Below are 18,365 nucleotides of genomic sequence, written 5' to 3' on the forward strand. Positions count from 1 at the left end.
TACCCTTGTATATATATATGTGTGTTTATTTGGTTATATTTGTGTCACATGAATGTAAAAATAAATTAAAACCAAAATTTTCCTCATATTTTTCTGATAAGAAATCTCAGCTATATGATTTATTAGTAGTGTACATATTATAGAAAGCATGTTATGGTTTCTTGGAAGATTATACTTGTTTAGTCATATTCTTTGCCTCATTTCATGAAAGATTTAAAGTATTTTGGAACATGAGTTTTTTCCCTCAAAATGCTTTCTTTTAATGTAAGACAAAATTAAATTCCTTGTTTACATGTTCAAAATGATTATTTACAGGAACATTCTGTGAAGAAAACAAAGAAAAAAGACAAGCATTCAAAGAAAGTAAAGAAAGAGAAGAAAAAGAGCAAGAAACAGAAATATGAAAAAAACAATGATTCATCTGATAGTTCATCAGTAAGTATGTACTAAAATTAACCAAAGAAGCTATTTGAGAAAATTTTATTTAAAGGCATAATATTTGGGAACTTAAAATATATATGAACTTAAAAAATATTGCTAGTTATGATATGAAAATATCTGGGAGACATCTACTTGGAGGTGTCCAGAAACTATTGGAAATGTGGATCTTGGGTTCCAGAGAAAGGTAAGAGGCTGGGGATATTATTTGGGAATTATTGCTACTTGGTGTCATTAGAATGGATGAAATCCCTAGGGGGACTGAAAATAAAGATGAAACACCAGCACTTAAGAGCCATATAGGAAGTAAAGGATGCTAAGTAAAAGTTGTTGAAAATTAGAGAAGCAGGGAAGAGCAGTATTATAAACATAAGGGAAAAGAGTTTCAAGATATTTGAGAGTCTGTTACCCCTGTCTGTTTTTTCATAGAAGTTAATATTAAAGTCTTTAAAGTAGGTTATGTTTATATACTCTGGAGCCAAAAGGAAGCAAATGCTGAGGTGGCTGCACCAACCAGTTCTGGACTGAGAGGGCTCACTGTGGAAAACAAGACAAATCTTTCATACTTTTTCAGGAAGAAAGGTTTTGCTTAGAGAGTGATGAGCTAGAGATGTTTATGGATGACTGGTCTCTCATGTCTGATCTTCATACGGTTATCCTCTCATTGAATCACCGTAGTTCAATGTCTGGCCCACCTGTAGTTTCAGAAACTTTGGCAGTAGACTGTCAAAGATAATCACAGCTTGATATTAGTTAAAAAGGTGAAAACAGATTTTATTCAGTAACCACACCACTGATATTTGGGGAAATTGCTACACTCCACTTCAGTTTGTGCAGAGATGATTTAGGTATTTTAAAGGGAAAATGAGGGATGGGGGAGAGCGAAGCCTCGGTAGAGTCAGAAAAGTGAAAAATTACAAAGAGTTGGTCACTGTAAATTTGATTAGGCCAGCTGTGTTTGCTAGCTGGCAGTTTTCAAAGTTAGTATTCCGTCTTCCTACAGAGACTGGGAGACAGAGAGCCTATAATTACATTCAGAGGATTGGCTTTGAGGTTCTTAAGAGATACCATATTTACAACTGTACATTCTTTTTAGTAAATGCCCTAAGAGAGGGAGATCAGGAGCCTATCATCAGGTGTTGGCTAGAACAAGTAGTAAGTTTTTCTGGCAGCATTGAGCTTTCTTAGACAAGCATTTTACTGTGGGGCAAGGGTCATCCTAGGGACACAGTCTTATGCTGCTAGTAGCCATGCTAGAGTTCAGTTAAGTCTCTTAGTGCAGGAGGAGTTTGGATGGAGTTTTGTGCCAAGAGTTCTGCAGTTCTCGACATGCTTGATATGGTAATTGACCTCAAAAGCCTATCTTATATGAGAATATGGTATATTAATTCATAGTGAGGAATACAACTAGATAGTCTTGTAGACTAGCCAGTATATTTTGTAATGGTAGACATATTTATATTATATAGAAAAAATTTAAAAATATAACTCAAAACAAAGGGAGTTAAAAAAATCTTAAAGTGAAAAGAAGATAGGAACACTATTTCCACAATTGTGGGTTTGGATTATTGGCTCCATTGAGAATCTGATAAAAGTTTTTTTGTATTCTTTCTCCAAAAAAACATGTACATGCAAAATTGTTTATTTCAGTGGAGTTTATAAAATACCCTGAACTTTATGCAAGGATTACAGGTTAAGAACCCCCGGATCTGCCAGGCTGTCTAAATATTACATCATTTGATTTAGAGCACTTTATTCCCCATTGTCCATTTTTTTTCCATTAGTTCTTTCCTGGAAATAGATGTATATATTTTTGCTGCAACATATAGTATGTATACTTATATATACATAATAAGTTGTATCATACACACACACACACACACACGCACGCACGCACGCACGCACGCACGCACGCACACCCTTAGAGCAGTTTGAATGAATGCTCTGTGCTCACACCACATTGAGGTGGATTGGAGAATGAAAGAGAAGCTTGTACTGGCAGTGAAGGGAAGGAAAGACAGAGGGGTAGCTAGAGGAGTCAGGGTTTTTGGAAGGTCTTTTTGAGAAAATGTTTTTAGGAGAGAGGAAATATTGAGGAGAATGATAAATTTTAATTAGCAGGGTCCCAGGGGAAAGGGTTAGCTTTGATCAGGAGTAGGAGCACCTATCTTCTGAGCTAGGAGGGAAGTTGTAAAAAATGTGTGTAAAAATAGATAAATAAGGAGGTAGTATGGTCAGAAGGAGAGCAGATTATTGATGGTGTTTCTGCTTGTTGTTGTCTGTTTCCTTTGTGAAGTAGAAGGTAAAATCATCTGAGAAGGTATTTGGGAGTAAAAGGACAATTGAGGAAATGGTATAAATTTGAAATAACTTTGCTTAGATAATAAAAGAGAAGCAAAAAAATTGCTCAATAGCATTGAGGATCCATGTGAGGCTAAAAAACATCTTGGCTTTGACAAGGTCTTTAAATTTTTTTTCTTTTAACTTTTAAAATCAACTTTATTGAAGTACAATTTACATATAATACAGTGCTCATATTTTAAGTGTACTATTTGATGAATGCACCTGTTTTCCATGTCAACTGAGATGTGGAATGTTTCCACTATCCCATAAAGATCATCATGGTCCTTTGCAGTCAATCTCCCTACTACCTCCCTCTTCTTCCCTCTTTCTCTTCTCCCACTCCAGGATTGGGCAATCACAAATCTACTTTAGCACACTGTAGCTTTTCCTATTCTAGAATTTCATATAAATTGATTTATGTAATATGATCTTTTTTGTGTCTGGCTTTGGCTCAACATATGTGATTCATTCATGTTATTGCATGTTATCAGTAGTGCCTTTCTTTTTATTGCTGTATTCCAGTGTGTGAATATACCACAATTTGCTCATATGTTTATCTGTTGAAAGCCATTGGGTTATTTTTAGTTTGGGGCTGTTATGAATAACATTACTTGGGTCTTGCTTATTTATGTAGCCTATCAGTTTCTTCCATTTTAATTAGACTGTTTTTTGCACTGTCCAATATGGTAGCTGTGTATGGTTTTAAAATTTTTAATTAAATTTATTAGAATTATTTCAGGTTGAAAATTCATTTCTTCAGTCTCATTAGCCAAATTTTAAGCACTCAGTAGCCACGTATGGCTAGGTTAGTGGCTACCATATTGGACAGTGTAGGTAAAGAAAAATTCTGTTGAATAGAACTGGTTTAGATATTTATGTTTAATGTAACTGTTGATATGGATGAGCTTAAATCTACCATTTTGTGATTCCTTTTCTGTTTGTTCCATTTGTTCTGTATTCCTTTTCTCCCTCCTTTTCTTGCCTTCTTTTGTATTGAGGGTTTTTTAGTATTCCATTTCATCTCCACTATAGGCTTACCAGGTGTTCTCTTTTTAAAATTATTTATTATTTATTTATGGAAACATAATTGATTGTACATATCAGTGGGGTACAGTGTAGAATATCAATACCTATGTGCAATACATGATGTTCTAATCAGTATAATTAGTATATTCAACATCAAAAAAGGTAGTCATTTTTTGTGACCCTTCACCAATTTCTTGCTAAACCTCCTCCCGCCCCACCTCTGGTGGCCTCACTTCTGTCCTCTCCTTTTGAAAGTTCAGTGAATTATTGTAATTGTTTTATCCTTCTTTCTTTTCTTTTTTTATGTGTTTGTTTATTTTTTTAGCTCCCACTTGTGGGTGAGGACATGTGGTATTTCACTTTCTGATCCTGGCTTATTTAACTTAGCATAATTTTCTGTAAGTTCCTCCATGTTGCTGTGAATAGCAGTATTTCATTCTTTTCTGTGGCAGAGTAGCATTCCACTGTGCAGATATACCACATTTTCCTAATCTAGTCATCCGTCAATGGACATTTAGGTGGGTTCCAACTCTTAGCTGTGATAAATATGGTAGTGTAGGTATCTCTTCAACATGATGGTTTCCGTTCCTTTCAGTATATACCCAGCAGTGGGATTGCTGGATCATATGGCAGTTCTATCTATAATTGAGGAAACTCCATACTGTTTTTTATAATGGCTGCACTAATTTACTGTCCCACCAACAGTGTAGGAGGGTCCCCCTTTCTCTGCATTCTAGCCAGCATTTGTTATTCTCTGTCTTTTTGATAATAGCGAGTCTTAACTGGGTGAGATGATATCTCAGTGTGATTTTAATTTGCATTTCCCGATGCTTGGTGATGTTGAGCACTTTTTCATGTGTCTGTTGGCCATTTGTATATCTTCCTTTGAGAAATGCCTATTCAGCTCCTTTGTCCAATTTTTAATTAGGTTACCTGTTATTTACTGTTGTTTGAGTTCCTTGTATATTCTGGATATTAATCCCTTGCCAGATCTATAGTTTGCAAATATTTTCTCCCATTCTGTAGGTTGTCTTTTCACACTACTTTTTTTTTTTTTGCTCTGCAGAAGCTGTTTAGTTTGATATAATCCCATTTTTAAATTTTTTCTTTTGTTGCATATGCTTTGGGATCTTATTCATAAAGTCTTTGCCCGGTCTTACTTCTTGAAGTGTTTCCCCTATGTTTTCTTCCAGGAGTTTTAAAGTTTCAGGTCTTATATTTAAGTCTTAAATCCATTTTGAGTTGATTTTGGTATATGGCAAGAGGTTAGATGTACCTCATTTAAAAAAAATGCTTATTATGCTCTGCCTTCAAATATAATATCATTTTGCATTTATAATAAGAACTTCAGAACAGTATGCTTCTATTTCCTCCTACCATATTCTGTGCTATTGTTATCATACATTTTCCTTCTACATGTGTTATAAACCCTACATAGTTTATAACTTTTAACATAATATATTGTTATTATTTTTACTTTACATACCCAATTATCTTTTAAATAAGTTATACATGTCTTTTATATTTACCCATAGATTTATGATCTCTGGCATTCTTTATTATTTTGTGTAGGTCTGAATTTCTGTCTAATAAAATTTTCCTTCTGCCTGTAGAACTTCTTTTAATATTTCTGATAGTGTAGGTCTGCTGACAGTAAACACAGCTGTTGTTTGCCTGAAAATTTCTTTTATTTCATCTTCATTTTTTAATGGTACTATTACTAGATACAAACTTAGGTTTATAGGAGTTAGAGAGCGTGGAGGAAATGGAGAAGAAACAAAGAGTGGGAGGAAAAGAGGAAAGTGTCTTGGAAGTCAAGAAAATGAGTTGTCAACATTGTTGTCTTCAGCAGAGAGGTCTAGGGTGATAAAAATGGTAACATTTTGTTGAATTGGCATAATAGAAACAATTGGTGAACTTTGAAGAAGTTTCAGTAGATTAATGGGGACAATAGTTATATTACAGAGTTTTGAGAAATGTATGAAAGTGATGGTGTGAAGGCAGTAGATGTATACTACTCTTTCAAGATGTTTGTCTGAGAATAGAAGTTGGAAGATGGATTCCTGCTAGAGGGATACATAGGGTCAAGGAAGTTCCCCCCTTACCGCTTCAAAAAAAAAAAAAGCTTGAGCATATTTCGAGTCCATTAGAGATCTTTGGTTGAAGCTATAAGAGAAGGAGATAATTGATGGATCAAGGTTTTAGAGGAGCAGGTATGGTTGTGATCAAAATCTTTGGAGGAGGACATGCCTTGAAAAGGAAGAGTTAACAGGAGGTAAGGATAGGTGCAGCCATAAATAATTTTGTCGGAGATTGGTAGGAAGCTAAGGTAGCCTCATTTCTCTTGATAAGGTAAGAGGAGAGATCATTTGCTAAGCTTATGGGGAATGGGCGTTGGTAGAAAGCTTGAGGAGGGTGTTGAAGAAGGTAATGATATTTGCCAATGTATTAAGCTATGTGCTTGGAGACACAAAGTATGCAAAAGCAGATGGTTCCTTTAAACTTACAGCTTAGTGTGAGAGTGAGATATTAATCAAATAGTCACATAAATGAATGTAAAAATGATTAATGCTTTAAAAGAAAGTCGTAAGAGAATAGAAGAGAGAACTGACCAAGGACCAGCAAGGGGAATTCTACTTGGGGTTCAGAGTCTAGCTTAACTGATGTTGCAGATCATGGTGATTGGATTTATCCAGAGCTGGAGACTGGTTGCAGCTGTTGTGATGAAGCAACTGGTGGCTCCAGTTAATGAATTTCAAGTGGTTGGTCAACAGCTTGTAAGATAGTGAAAATCTGTAGTTATGGAAGAAGGCCTATGACAGAGTCCTGTGGAATGCCAACTTTTTAATTATTTTAATTTGATCTTAGCAAATTGGCACTCTCAGAAAGAAAGTACTTTTTTTTTTTTTTTTAGATTATACTACCCTGTTTAGTGGTGACCTCAAGAATTAGGAACCAGGTATCTCTAAACTGATTTGACCATGGGTAGACCAGTAATACATTATAGTGATTATCTTAAAAAATTGTAACTATAAATATAAATAACTAGTTGTAAGGTTTCTGTAAGTCCAAATCAAGGCCTGAATGAGTGAATAAAATCTGCTTTGCTATGGGAAACAGTTGGCAGCTGAGGTGGCAGAGCGCAAATATGTTTACTCCATGTGCATTATACCTTTTGACAGATGTATTTATGTTCTGTAGTCAAAGAACGCTTTAGGTAGTTTTCAAGAACTTTGCAGAATGGAAGAATATTAGTCTCATTCAGGAAACCCAGATTCTAATGTTTTCCTTGGTATTCACTCACTTTTTCCTTTCTTGGCTTAAAGTTTCTCAGCTGTACATTAACAGGTGGTTTGTACTAGGTGATTTCTAGGATCTCTGCTACACTTATGTTCTATAGCTCCGAAGAATATGTAATAGATTTTAGAGCCAGACAGATCTAGATTCCTAACTGGGTTTTCACACTTGTATACCATGTAACTTGGGCAAATTACTTAATTTGGGGGAGCTTTCCTTATTATAAAATGAAAAAAATACTTTAGAGTTGTGATAAGAATTCAGTGTGATAATATATGTGAAAGTATTTAATGCAGTACTTGACATAGAAGAGTAGACTGATACATTTGTTGAAAACAAACCCCAAAACCTGGCATAATGATCAGCACATAGGGCATGTTGACTAAATACTTCTCAGTTGATTTAATAATGTGGAATTTAAACACAGTTAGCAAAATGCCTTACTAGTTGTTACCTGAAATCTCTGCATTTTTAGATCCAGAGAAATCCCAAAATTTGAAACTTAGGGGCAAACTGCAAACTTGTTAACTTCAATGTCATTTCCTTTGTTCTAGAGAAGCAAAGATGTGAGTACTCTTGATGTTGGTAGAAACTAAAGCTCTGTGCTGAAGTGAATTCTCTACATAGCAGTTCCAAGTCTTATTTTTTGCTTTCCCTTGTCTTGATAATAAACTTATAAGAAAATAGAAATAATTTGGTTGTGTTTTGTGGCCTTAACCCAAAGTAGTGGGTTTACATGTTCTTTCTTAAATTTTCAATGTCATTTTTTAAAGGGGAGATACAGTGTCAGAATTTTCTATGGGAAGCTGAATTTCTACCCCTTAACAATAGCACAGAAGTTTTATATGAAAATATTCAAATTTGAAAATTTTTCTCATGTGCTAAATATTCTTAGAGCTCTGAAGATGAGTGGGTTGAGGCTGTTCCATCCCAGACTCCTGGCAAGGGAAAGGCCTGGAAAGTGAAAGATGAAAAGTCTGAAAAAGAAGATGACAATCAAGTTATTCAGGTAAGCAAGTCACCTGATTTTAAAAAAGTGTCAACTTCTAAGAATAGATGAATGTCAAAATGAAAGATTATTCTAATTTCTTCAGTAGAAAGTTAACTTTGAAAACAGTGTACTTTATGAATAATTTGACAGTAGCGCTGACTGCTTAGTGTTTGGACTCCCCTCCTCCTCCTGCTATGAGAGAGTGAGTGTTCGTCTCTGTCGTAGTCCCTTAGAGGTTTTCTTGCTTCTGGTTATTGAGAGAGAAGTGGCACTTTCCTTTTATGTATGTGAAGCCTTGTACTGGTACTTTATCTGAACCTTCTACAGTGAGTAGAATTCAAAAATAGTTTTTCTTTCCCTTCGCCTCATGCTGTAATTTTCTTAGCAATGCTTACAGTTGAGTAGTTCACAGATTTTGGGTTATAGTTTATATGCCTAAGGGAGAATGTAATGTATCCACTGTTAGACACAGATGAAGGAAGAAATGTGAAAGGAACTAATGTTTGTTTGTTGTGTGCCAAGCACTGAGCTGGACGCTTTATATCCATTTTCTTGTTTTCTCCTTAAAACAGTCCTGAAAGATAGATATTTTATCCCATTTTACAGGGGAGAAACTAAGGCCTAGAGAGATTAAGAAACTCACCTTAAGTTATACAGCCATATAGGATTTGAGCCAGGTGTGAGTGCCTAAATCCTAGAGCAAAGTGTTTATTAAGTTCTAATCAGTTTAGCCTGAAATGGTCATCTTTTTTCAACAGAGGGATGAGTGGATGACTGTTGATTTTATGTCTGTTAAAACTATGTCGTCATCATCACTCAAAGCTGAAAAGGAAACTATAAGGAAAATAGAACAAGAGAAAACCCAAGCACTTGAACAGGTAAGAGAATATTTAAAATGCTTTAACTTTCTAATTTGCCTTTAATAAACTAAGACATTTATATAAATGCAATTTTACTTGTAAAATATTATTTTATGTTTTGTGGTTTTTAATACAATTAGTGAAAACAGCTATGAAATGGGATATGTTTTGTTAAAATAAGTTTCCCATAGGAAGCCAGTTTAAAGGTATACTAGATTAATAAATCTAGGGAATATATATAGTTGAATGAATATTGACTTTAGGTTAATATCATTGTATTAAAAGTGAACCCTTTCATCTTGTTTCAGTATACATACTGAATTAGAGACTATAAGAATGCTTTAATTTCAAGACACCTAAAAATTCTGGATAAAATATGACATAAGCATGTAAGGAAGTGCTGAAGCTGGTGGCTTTCCAGGTGGCATCACACAATCCTGATAATCTTGAATTTCAATTTTAATGGGTCCTTAGGGATAGGACATAAAGGCAAGAGCCTGCATGAGTTGGGAAAACCTGGTTGATGAACCCCTATAAATCTGGGACCCTGCAGGAATATACCCTTAATGAAAGGATGAAGTTGAGGAAATGATGAATTTGAGGAAAAATCCAGTTGAAGGCAAGAAAATTTACCTGTCTTGTCAGGTGGTGGGAGCACGCTAATTATATATCTCCTCTTGATATTGGGGATATCATTTCTTTGGTATTCTAGGCTAGTGTTTTTCAAAATATTGGTCATGAAATTAATTTATTGCTATCAGCACTTAAAAATATAAAATACCAGCTATGTATTACATGTAATAAAGGTGTATTTTGTTTCCTTAAACTTTTGTTTTGGACACACACACACACTCACGCTGTCTTTCACTATGGGTCAGGGTCACAGAAAAGTTTGAAAGCCAGTGCTTGAGGCTGTGTCTGTGTCCTCTTCTGTTCTTATGCATGCATTGTGCTAAATGCTATAGAACTATAGCACTTATCAACAGACCCAGTCTGTACCTCGTACCAATTCTTCAGCCTTCTTTCAAAAGCAGATCTCCTTACCCCAGTTCTTGGCTTTATATGGCGAGACTGGCTCCATTCTTCTGTCTTAACTGGAGCACTTTTAGTATTTATTATCTTATGCAAATTGAATGCAGAACTATTGTTTTCTGCTTACACACAGGGCCTAGTAGACCTATGGCTTCAGTACTGCTTACTGCTTTGCAAGTCTCTTCTGTTTCTCGTCCATAGAGATAGTTATCTTATTTTGAACTCAAGTATGTTTTATATTTTGTATATCTCTTCTATTTGTCCAGAGCAGGGAGATTGTGATGAAGTGGAATCTTACTAAGCCATTTTGACTAGAAGACCTGAACATGTTTTAGAGATAGATTCACTTTGACATATTTTATTTGTTTCATTCTTTTTCATTACTGTATAGTCTTTCATCATCTTACTATGCCACACTGTAAATATCTATTCCTCTACTTATGCACACTTACATTGTTTACTGTTTTTCACTATTACAAACAGTGCTACAATGAAGGACCTTAGATATAACAATTGGTACTGCCCCAGCAATATGTGTTTCTTTTCTAGTACTAAGTACCTATAATTGTCAAACTTTAAAATTTTTGCCAGATTAATTAATGGGTGAGAAATGGCATTTTATTGTTTTTCTCAGGTTACTACAAGAGATCTTTTCATGCATTTTGGTCATTCAGATTTCTTGTACTGTGAACTGCTTGTTTATGATTTTGCTTACTTTTCTGTTAGGTTCATTTGTCTTTTTCTTACTGATTTGTAGAAGTTCTTATATATTTAGTCCTTGTCTCATACATTTTCAGATAGTATCTCACAGCTTGTCTGGCCTCTTGTCAGTTCTCCTCCTCAGTATATAATCTAGCTTTTTTTTTTTATCCTGTTGAGTATCTGCTGTGTATCTGAGTGTTTAGATAAGACCATTGGAAGAAATTAGTTAATTATAAATACTGAGAGATTTTGTAGTAAATTAACAAAGCAGGTGACAGAACCTTTTTTGCTACAAACTACTGTAAGGGATCAAACCTCCAAGTTAAACATTAACTTAAATTTTGTCCTTTGAAGAGTCTTTTTTGTCAGCTCGTAGATACATTTAAAAAGCTTTTTCTTTAAACATTTTATCCAACATTTTCTTTTCAATAGTATGGTTGGTTCATACTCTTGGAAACTGAAGGTGCTAATGTTTAACACTTTCCTTCTCTCTCCATCCTGTTGCTATTATTCTTGTAGGAAGCATTTTTTCACCCCCTGAGCTCAAGTTAGATATCATTAGAAGGTAGTTCTGGGCCGAGCCCGTGGCGCACTCGGGAGAGTGCAGCGCTGGGAGCGCGGCGATGCTCCCGCCGCGGGTTCGGATCCTATATATGAATGGCCGGTGCACTCACTGGCTGAGTGCTGGTCACCTAAAAAAAAAAGACAAAAAAAAAAAAAAAAAAAGAAGGTAGTTCTGTAGCACCCTTTATTTTCATAGCACTTATCTATGTTAATGTTCCAAATTGTCTTTTCCCCTTCTTTAGACCATAATTTCTTTGATGGCAAGGGCCATGCCCACCTTACTCATTATAGCCCAGTGCCTGGCGTAGTGCATGGAATGCAGGAAGCACTTGGGTTGTGATTAGGTTACCATCATCTCTTGCCTAGATTACTGCCACCATTTTCTGACTGGATTGTGTCTCTAATCTTGCTCTTTTCCAGGGTTTTTTCCACACTGAGAATAGTTTGTAGTTTGTGTGATACAAGCTGATCACTTTCATGAGTCACCATTGCCCCCAGCATAAAAACTCAAGAACAGTCCAAAATGACTCATGTGACCTAGTCCTTGATTGTTCTACAATCTAATGGCTTGTCACTACTTACTCACACTTCTAAGTTTTAGCCAGTCTGAATTCCTTTAAGTTCCCTGAGAGTGCTGTGATTTCTTTTTCTCTAGGGTTTCATGAGCATGCTATTATTATTTCTATCAGGAGCATCTTTATGTCCCTCCGGCCTTTAAAAAAAAAAAAAGAAAACTTAGCTAATTTCTACCCATCCTTAGGTCTAAGACTGTATATATTATTTCTTCTTGGAAGGCTTTCAGTGTGAGAGGGGTTTGAATCTTTGTGTGGCTTTAGAACTCTGTGTGTCTACCTTCAAAGCACTTATCAATTACTTATTTATTCTCTGTTTTTCTCACTATGTCCCAAGCTACCAAGGGCTGAGTCAGAATTATTGACAGTTACATCTTCTACATGTAGGACAATTCTGAGACATGGTAGACATTGAATAAAAACATTGAATGAATGTGAATTTAGACATTATTTCCTGCAAGTTACAGAACAGCGTGTCTTAAGAGTGTTTTAAATGATTTGTACAGGGTTACAACTGTTAACTGCATCTCAGTTTAATTATTACTATATTTTTTGATGGGTTTATATTTAAATTCTGACTTTTGAAAATGTTTTGTTCTAGTCCAAACTGCTGGAAAGAGAATTGAATCCATTCTGGAAGGATGGTGGGACAGGTCTTCCACCAGAAGACTGTAGTGTATCATCACTTACTAAAGGTATTCCTATATTTTGGTTGTAAACACATAGGCATTTCTGATAACTTGATGTTCCTGAGGGAATGATCCGAGTTTACATAAGACAAAGCATTGATAAAATGTTTACAGTCTTTTAAAGCCTTACTTAAGTTATTAGTACTTGAGAAGATTATTTTAATTATGATGTATTTGGGAGCAAAGATGATTAAATATGCATTTTTATGTTGATCATGTTTTCATAAATGAATTTCTGTTTTAAATGGATTAATGCAAAGTATGATTCTGTGAGGATATAATAATGCTTTTGGTATGTTACATTCTGTAATAAGATGTAAAAATTTTAAGTCTGAGAAATTTCATGAAAATAATGTATAAACATTAAAGATATAGTTTCCTATTTTCAGAAATTCCTACTTTGCCAGCATTCTTAAAATTTATATTGATCTTAGGAGAGTACTGTTATTTTCCAGCAGATGGAGACAAAATATTTGTGTCACATAAGCATACGTAATTTTTTTTTTTTCTTTTTTTTAAAGGATGACCAGTAGGGGGATCTTAACCATTGACTTGGTGTTGTCAGCACCACGCTCTCCCAAGTGAGCCAACCGGCCATCCTTATACAGGGATCCGAACCTGTGGCCTTGGTTTTATCAGCACCACACTCTGCCAAGTGAGCCATGGGCCGGCCCTAGCATACATAATTTTAAACATACTTAAAAAATCTTGTATGCCTATTAAGTGCTGCATTGATAATTCAATGAAAAATTTATTTAATAGCAACTGTAGACATATAAAGTTCTTTTTGAAATACAGATAGTCCCCAGTATATGATGGTTCAACTTATTTTTCACTTTACAGTGGTGCAAAAGTGATATGTACTTTAAGTACCCATGCAACCATTTTGTTTTTTGCTTTCAGTACAGTATTCAATAAATTACATGAGATATTGAACATTTTATTATAAAAGAGGCTTTGTGTTAGATGATTTTGCCCAACTGTAGGCTAATATGAGTGTTCTGAGCATGTTTAAGGTAGGCTAGGCTAAGCTTTGGTGTTTGGTAGGTTAGGTGTATTAAATGCATTTTTGATTTATGATATTTTCAGCTTACCATGGGTTTATCTGGATTACCCATCATGAGTCGAGGGGTATCTGTATTGTTTTAGAGGAACTTAAAAAAAAGTTTGGGGAGCAGTAAGTTAGCTCAATGACCCATTAGTATGTAGGGCTGATTTTATGAGCTAAGCTTTTACGAACCCTTTTGTCAGAAGGCAGTCAATAGATTCATCTTTGGGGAAAACCTAGAATTGACAAGCCCAATATTCTGTAATCAACAGGTTCTTAACTTCATTGAGTAGAGAAGACTCCAAATTCCACCTTAGATAATATCTTTTAGCTGGCTGAAACAGCGGAATCAAAGATACTAGGAGGAAAATGACCTCACGTAAAGCTTTTAGAGGGCCTTTCTCCCCTTCACCTTCACATCATGATTTCACCACTTCCCTTTCCAATATTGTATTTATTTAGAATGAAGAAAAATGGCAGAAAGCTTCTGTCAAAGGCTTAGATCCCAGAGTTGAAATTAAGTTTTAAAAAATGATCTGCAGGTTTTTCTGCATATGCAGATAGCGGTATCATTCTGTTTGGATTAATGATACGGCTGAAATTGTTAGGCACTTTAAAGTATTATAGCACTAGTATTAAGGAGGTAGAGGTGACTAGAATTTTGGCATTTCCACTTATTAGCTTTTGATTTTGGAAAAGTTTCCTGACCTTTCTGAGCCCAATTTATTCATCTGTAATAGGGACTAAGGATGGTACCTATGTTATGTAATTATTGTGAAGATTACATGAGAAAAATCTTTTACTGTTGTTATCAGGAATATAGTATATACTCAATAATGATGATGACGTCAAGTACTTGTTCTGTGATTAAATGTTTTGAGAAGGTTTTATCAAGTTTTTTTGTAATGATCGAGGTACCATATTTTCAAGAAAATTTGTTAATCTTTTCTTTCTTAGAAAATTAGGTGGAAAGGTAAGTAAACCATTTTCAGAGCTCATACACAATTATTTTAAATCATATTTTAGTAATGGGAGTATTTGTACAATTTAGAGTTTACATGGCATATTTATACATTAGCTTATTTTCATAGCAACCATGTGAGGAGAGCAGAGTATATGTTATTGTTATCCTAATTTTATAGCTTAGGAAACTAAGGCTTAGAGTGGCCAGGTAATTTGCCTGTAGTCATGGGAGTAATACTAGATCAGATCTTCTGATTCCTAGTCTAGGGTTAGTCACTCTAAATTCTTTAGTAGAAGGCTATATTTTTTACCATGTAGTTAGTAGAAATTCTTGCTTACAGACTCTTTGGATGTGATTTTGTTCTTCCTATTGATTTTTTTCCCCCTCTTTATTCTTTGACTTCTCTATTAGAAACTTTGTGTTGGAAAAACTTTCAAAGGTGGTTTAAATCAGCTACCTTATTTTACAGGTAAAGAAGCAGAGGTCCAGAGAAGTTAATGACTTGGTTCAGATCTTACAACTATTTAGTAGTAGCAGCAAGAATAAACTCTAGGTCTCTAGATATTTAGTTTATCGTTGTTTCTATATTAGCCTGTCTTCTGAGAGAAATGGGGACTAGAACCTAGATTCATTTGGTTTTATTTTGTCTATAACAATATAGCTTTGAATTATGATGGAAGCATATACTTAAGTCTCTTAATTTTTGACTTATTATAAAAAACAGATTTGAGATACAGTTATACCTCAAAAGCGGTATGCCAGTGAATTTACTATAATTATTTGATATATCTTTGTCTCAGCATAGAGGATTAGGACTGTATTTTCTTTATGTTCTTACTTCCTACTATGTTTTACAAGTTATCACATTTATAGTAAATATTCATTGAATATTTGTTGATTGAATTTCAGGATGGTGCTGCAAGTTGGTATTTTTTTGTTTGCTTTTTTTTTTTTTTTTTTTTTTTTTGTCTTTTTCGTGACCGGCACTCAGCCAGTGAGTGCACCGGCCATTCCCATATAGGATCCAAACCCGCGGTGGGAGCATCGCTGCACTCCCAGCGCGCTGCACTCTCCCGAGTGCGCCACGGCTCGGCCCTTTGTTTGCTTTTTGAGTATTACATTCAGTGATTTCTCTTATTGAAAATACTTCATCATTGCCCTCTGTAATTATAAGATTAATAGGACTGTTGAAATAGAACATATTATCAACTAAAAATAACATTATTATATAAATATTTCTAAAATTGTGGATTTAACTTGCGATTGAATTGGCTGAAAATTTTTATTCCTGTTAAATTTCCTTCATAAATGTCAATGTAGAGGAATAAAAGCAGTCTTACTTTTCCTCTGATATTTTTTTCTTTGAGCTATATTAATATCTTGGTGATTATTCAGGAAATTTTTACTGTGATCATCAGCATTTATTAGTTTTGTCTATGGAATAAACAATTTAATTATATAGCTGGGACATTAATATAGGTGTTAACTTCTATGGGTTTCTTTTACTTATCACTGTGTAAATGGCAGATTTAGCCCAAGTTCCTTGATTAGCTCCACTGTTAATTTTGAACCCATAGACTATATAAATAAGAATGAAAGAGGAAGAGTAAAGTAAGGTTTTGAATGAAAAGTGAAAGCATTGAGTTAACTAGAGATCTAGGTTTTGAAATACATACTATTTTAAACCTGTAAAGAAAGGACACATTAACTTAGAAGAGATTGCTTAGTAGAGATAAACTGTCGAGATTTGAATGAGGGAATAGAATTAGTTTGAATATAATTAATTGAAGGATTGAAAAATCTGTTCTTTTTTTAAGCAAACTTAAAGAAGTAAACTTAAATAAGTGTACAGCAGACTGATCATTTTCACAAAGTGAAAACATCTGTGTAATCAGTGCACAGTTTGAGATACAATATTATGAGGTTACTTCCAAATGTTCATGGATAAATAAAATTGAAAGATAATACGAATCTTTCCATGAACTTTTTGATGTACTCTTGTATTTGCAACCCAGAAGCCCCATTTGTGGACCTTTTAGTCACTACCCTTTCACCAGAAGGTTTTCACTGTCCTGGTTTCCAGCACCAAAAATCAGTTATGTTCTCCTTTGCCCACATTTTGAGATTCATCCATATTGTTGTGTATAGTTGTAGTTCCTTCATTCTCCTTGCTATATAATAGTCTATTTTAGGAATATATCACACTCTATGTATCATTTCTATTGATGGTAGACATTTCCTGGGTTGTTTACAGGTTGAGATTATTGCTGTGAACATTCTTGTACATGCCTTTTGGAGTCTGCATGGGTCCATTTTTGTTGGTTATATATTTGGCGTAATCTTAAAGTGTCCTGTTTTTGGGCAATGAAAATCAGGAACAGAATTTTAATTTAGGTAGTTGATTAGATTTTCTTTTTATACATATCAAAAGTGTGATGTGTACAGAAGGAAATATAAGCAGCTAAATAAATTTTGTTGAAGGTATTCAGCTATTCGTGATTGGTAATCATGACTAAAGTAGGATAATTTGTTTTAACATACATTTCAGCATTATCTTCCATAAACTTCTTATTTGTTCTTTGTGCTGCATCTGAGGTATCTTTTTCCCATCTATGTATGTGCCTTTATTCCTTATTTATTTCTGGGAATGTCCTCTCTACTCTTATCTTTTTTAGTAGAAATCTGACTCATTTTCCTGAGCCTGGTTTATGGATTTTTCCCGAGCCTGGTTTATGGATTTTTCCCTGAACTCCCAGTTACAAATAATTCTTCACTTTTCTCATATTCTATAACCCTTTACATTTTTTTAAATAAATAGTTATCACATATTATCTTCATTGTAATTATTTATATTCTTTTATCCTTATTCTCTTAGATTGGAATTTTCTTGAGAGTAGTTTTATTTATTTTTTCCTTCTTCATAATGATAAAACTCTGTATGTTGCATAACAAGGGTACACTTCAAACAGTTAATGGGAAGATTCATATTACTTTTCAATTTTATTTTTCCATGAACTTTTTGAAGTACTCTTGTATATAGGCAACCAGATATATGTTGACTTTAAAATGTGCTTATGATTTTTATATATTCAAAGAAAAATATTTTATTATGTACTTCAGAAGTCATCATAAAAGCAATAAATATTAATTCTGTGGTAATCACATTAAAAGTACAACTAACTTTTAAAATTGGAATTTAGTTTCAGTAGTAGAAGACGGTGGATTAAGTTGGCTAAGGAAATCTTATCAACGAATGAAGGAACAAGCTGAGAAACAAAATAGAAATTTTGAGGACGTTGTAGCTGAAAGATATGGGGTGAGTATGTGTATTAAGGAGATATGAATATTTTCAGGATTATGTGAAAAATTAAGTGCCTTAAACTTTGTTTTGTGCTGTGAAACACTTTTGAATTGAATTAATATTAAATTTCATTTCTGTATACTGCTGAAGTCATTTTCTGCTTTTCATTATTTGAACTTAGGTAGCATATTTTTATTGACATAACAAATGTAAAACTTAAGTGTGTGTTTAATGTAAAAATAACATTTTCTCGTTGTGATAAAATTTAAATAATGCAGGAAAGTCTTCAGAGTATACTTCTGGAGATAACCACTGTAGAAATTTTGGTATATTCTAGAGTTTTGATATTTTCCAGAGTTTTTAAAAGAGTGTATATACTCTTAAAACAATGGAACCATGCAGCAGTATATGATATATTAGAAACAGATCCTCTTTTCACCATGTGTGGATAATCTTTCTGTTTCAGTAATTACCATTGATGTCCTCCCCCCCCACCTTCTTCAATTTCCAAAGGAAAGCAGATTTAGAGATTTAGAAA

At 34.2% G+C, this 18,365-nt stretch overlaps 1 protein-coding gene across 4 annotated transcripts in view; it reads left to right on the plus strand.

Annotated features, from left to right (window-relative positions):
• Positions 1-18,365, plus strand: part of CWF19L2 (CWF19 like cell cycle control factor 2) — a 99,751-nt gene that overhangs the window by 3,082 nt on the left and 78,304 nt on the right. For all 4 annotated transcript variants that reach the window (XM_063093804.1, XM_063093805.1, XM_063093806.1 and 1 more), the window contains exons 3-7: positions 316-435; positions 8,000-8,113; positions 8,854-8,973; positions 12,427-12,520; positions 17,727-17,842. In XM_063093804.1, the coding sequence (XP_062949874.1) occupies positions 316-435; positions 8,000-8,113; positions 8,854-8,973; positions 12,427-12,520; positions 17,727-17,842 (564 nt within the window). The remainder of the gene's footprint in view (positions 1-315; positions 436-7,999; positions 8,114-8,853; positions 8,974-12,426; positions 12,521-17,726; positions 17,843-18,365) is intronic.

Source organism: Cynocephalus volans, chromosome 4 (genome assembly GCF_027409185.1).
Source record: "Cynocephalus volans isolate mCynVol1 chromosome 4, mCynVol1.pri, whole genome shotgun sequence".
Lineage (NCBI taxonomy): Eukaryota > Metazoa > Chordata > Mammalia > Dermoptera > Cynocephalidae > Cynocephalus > Cynocephalus volans.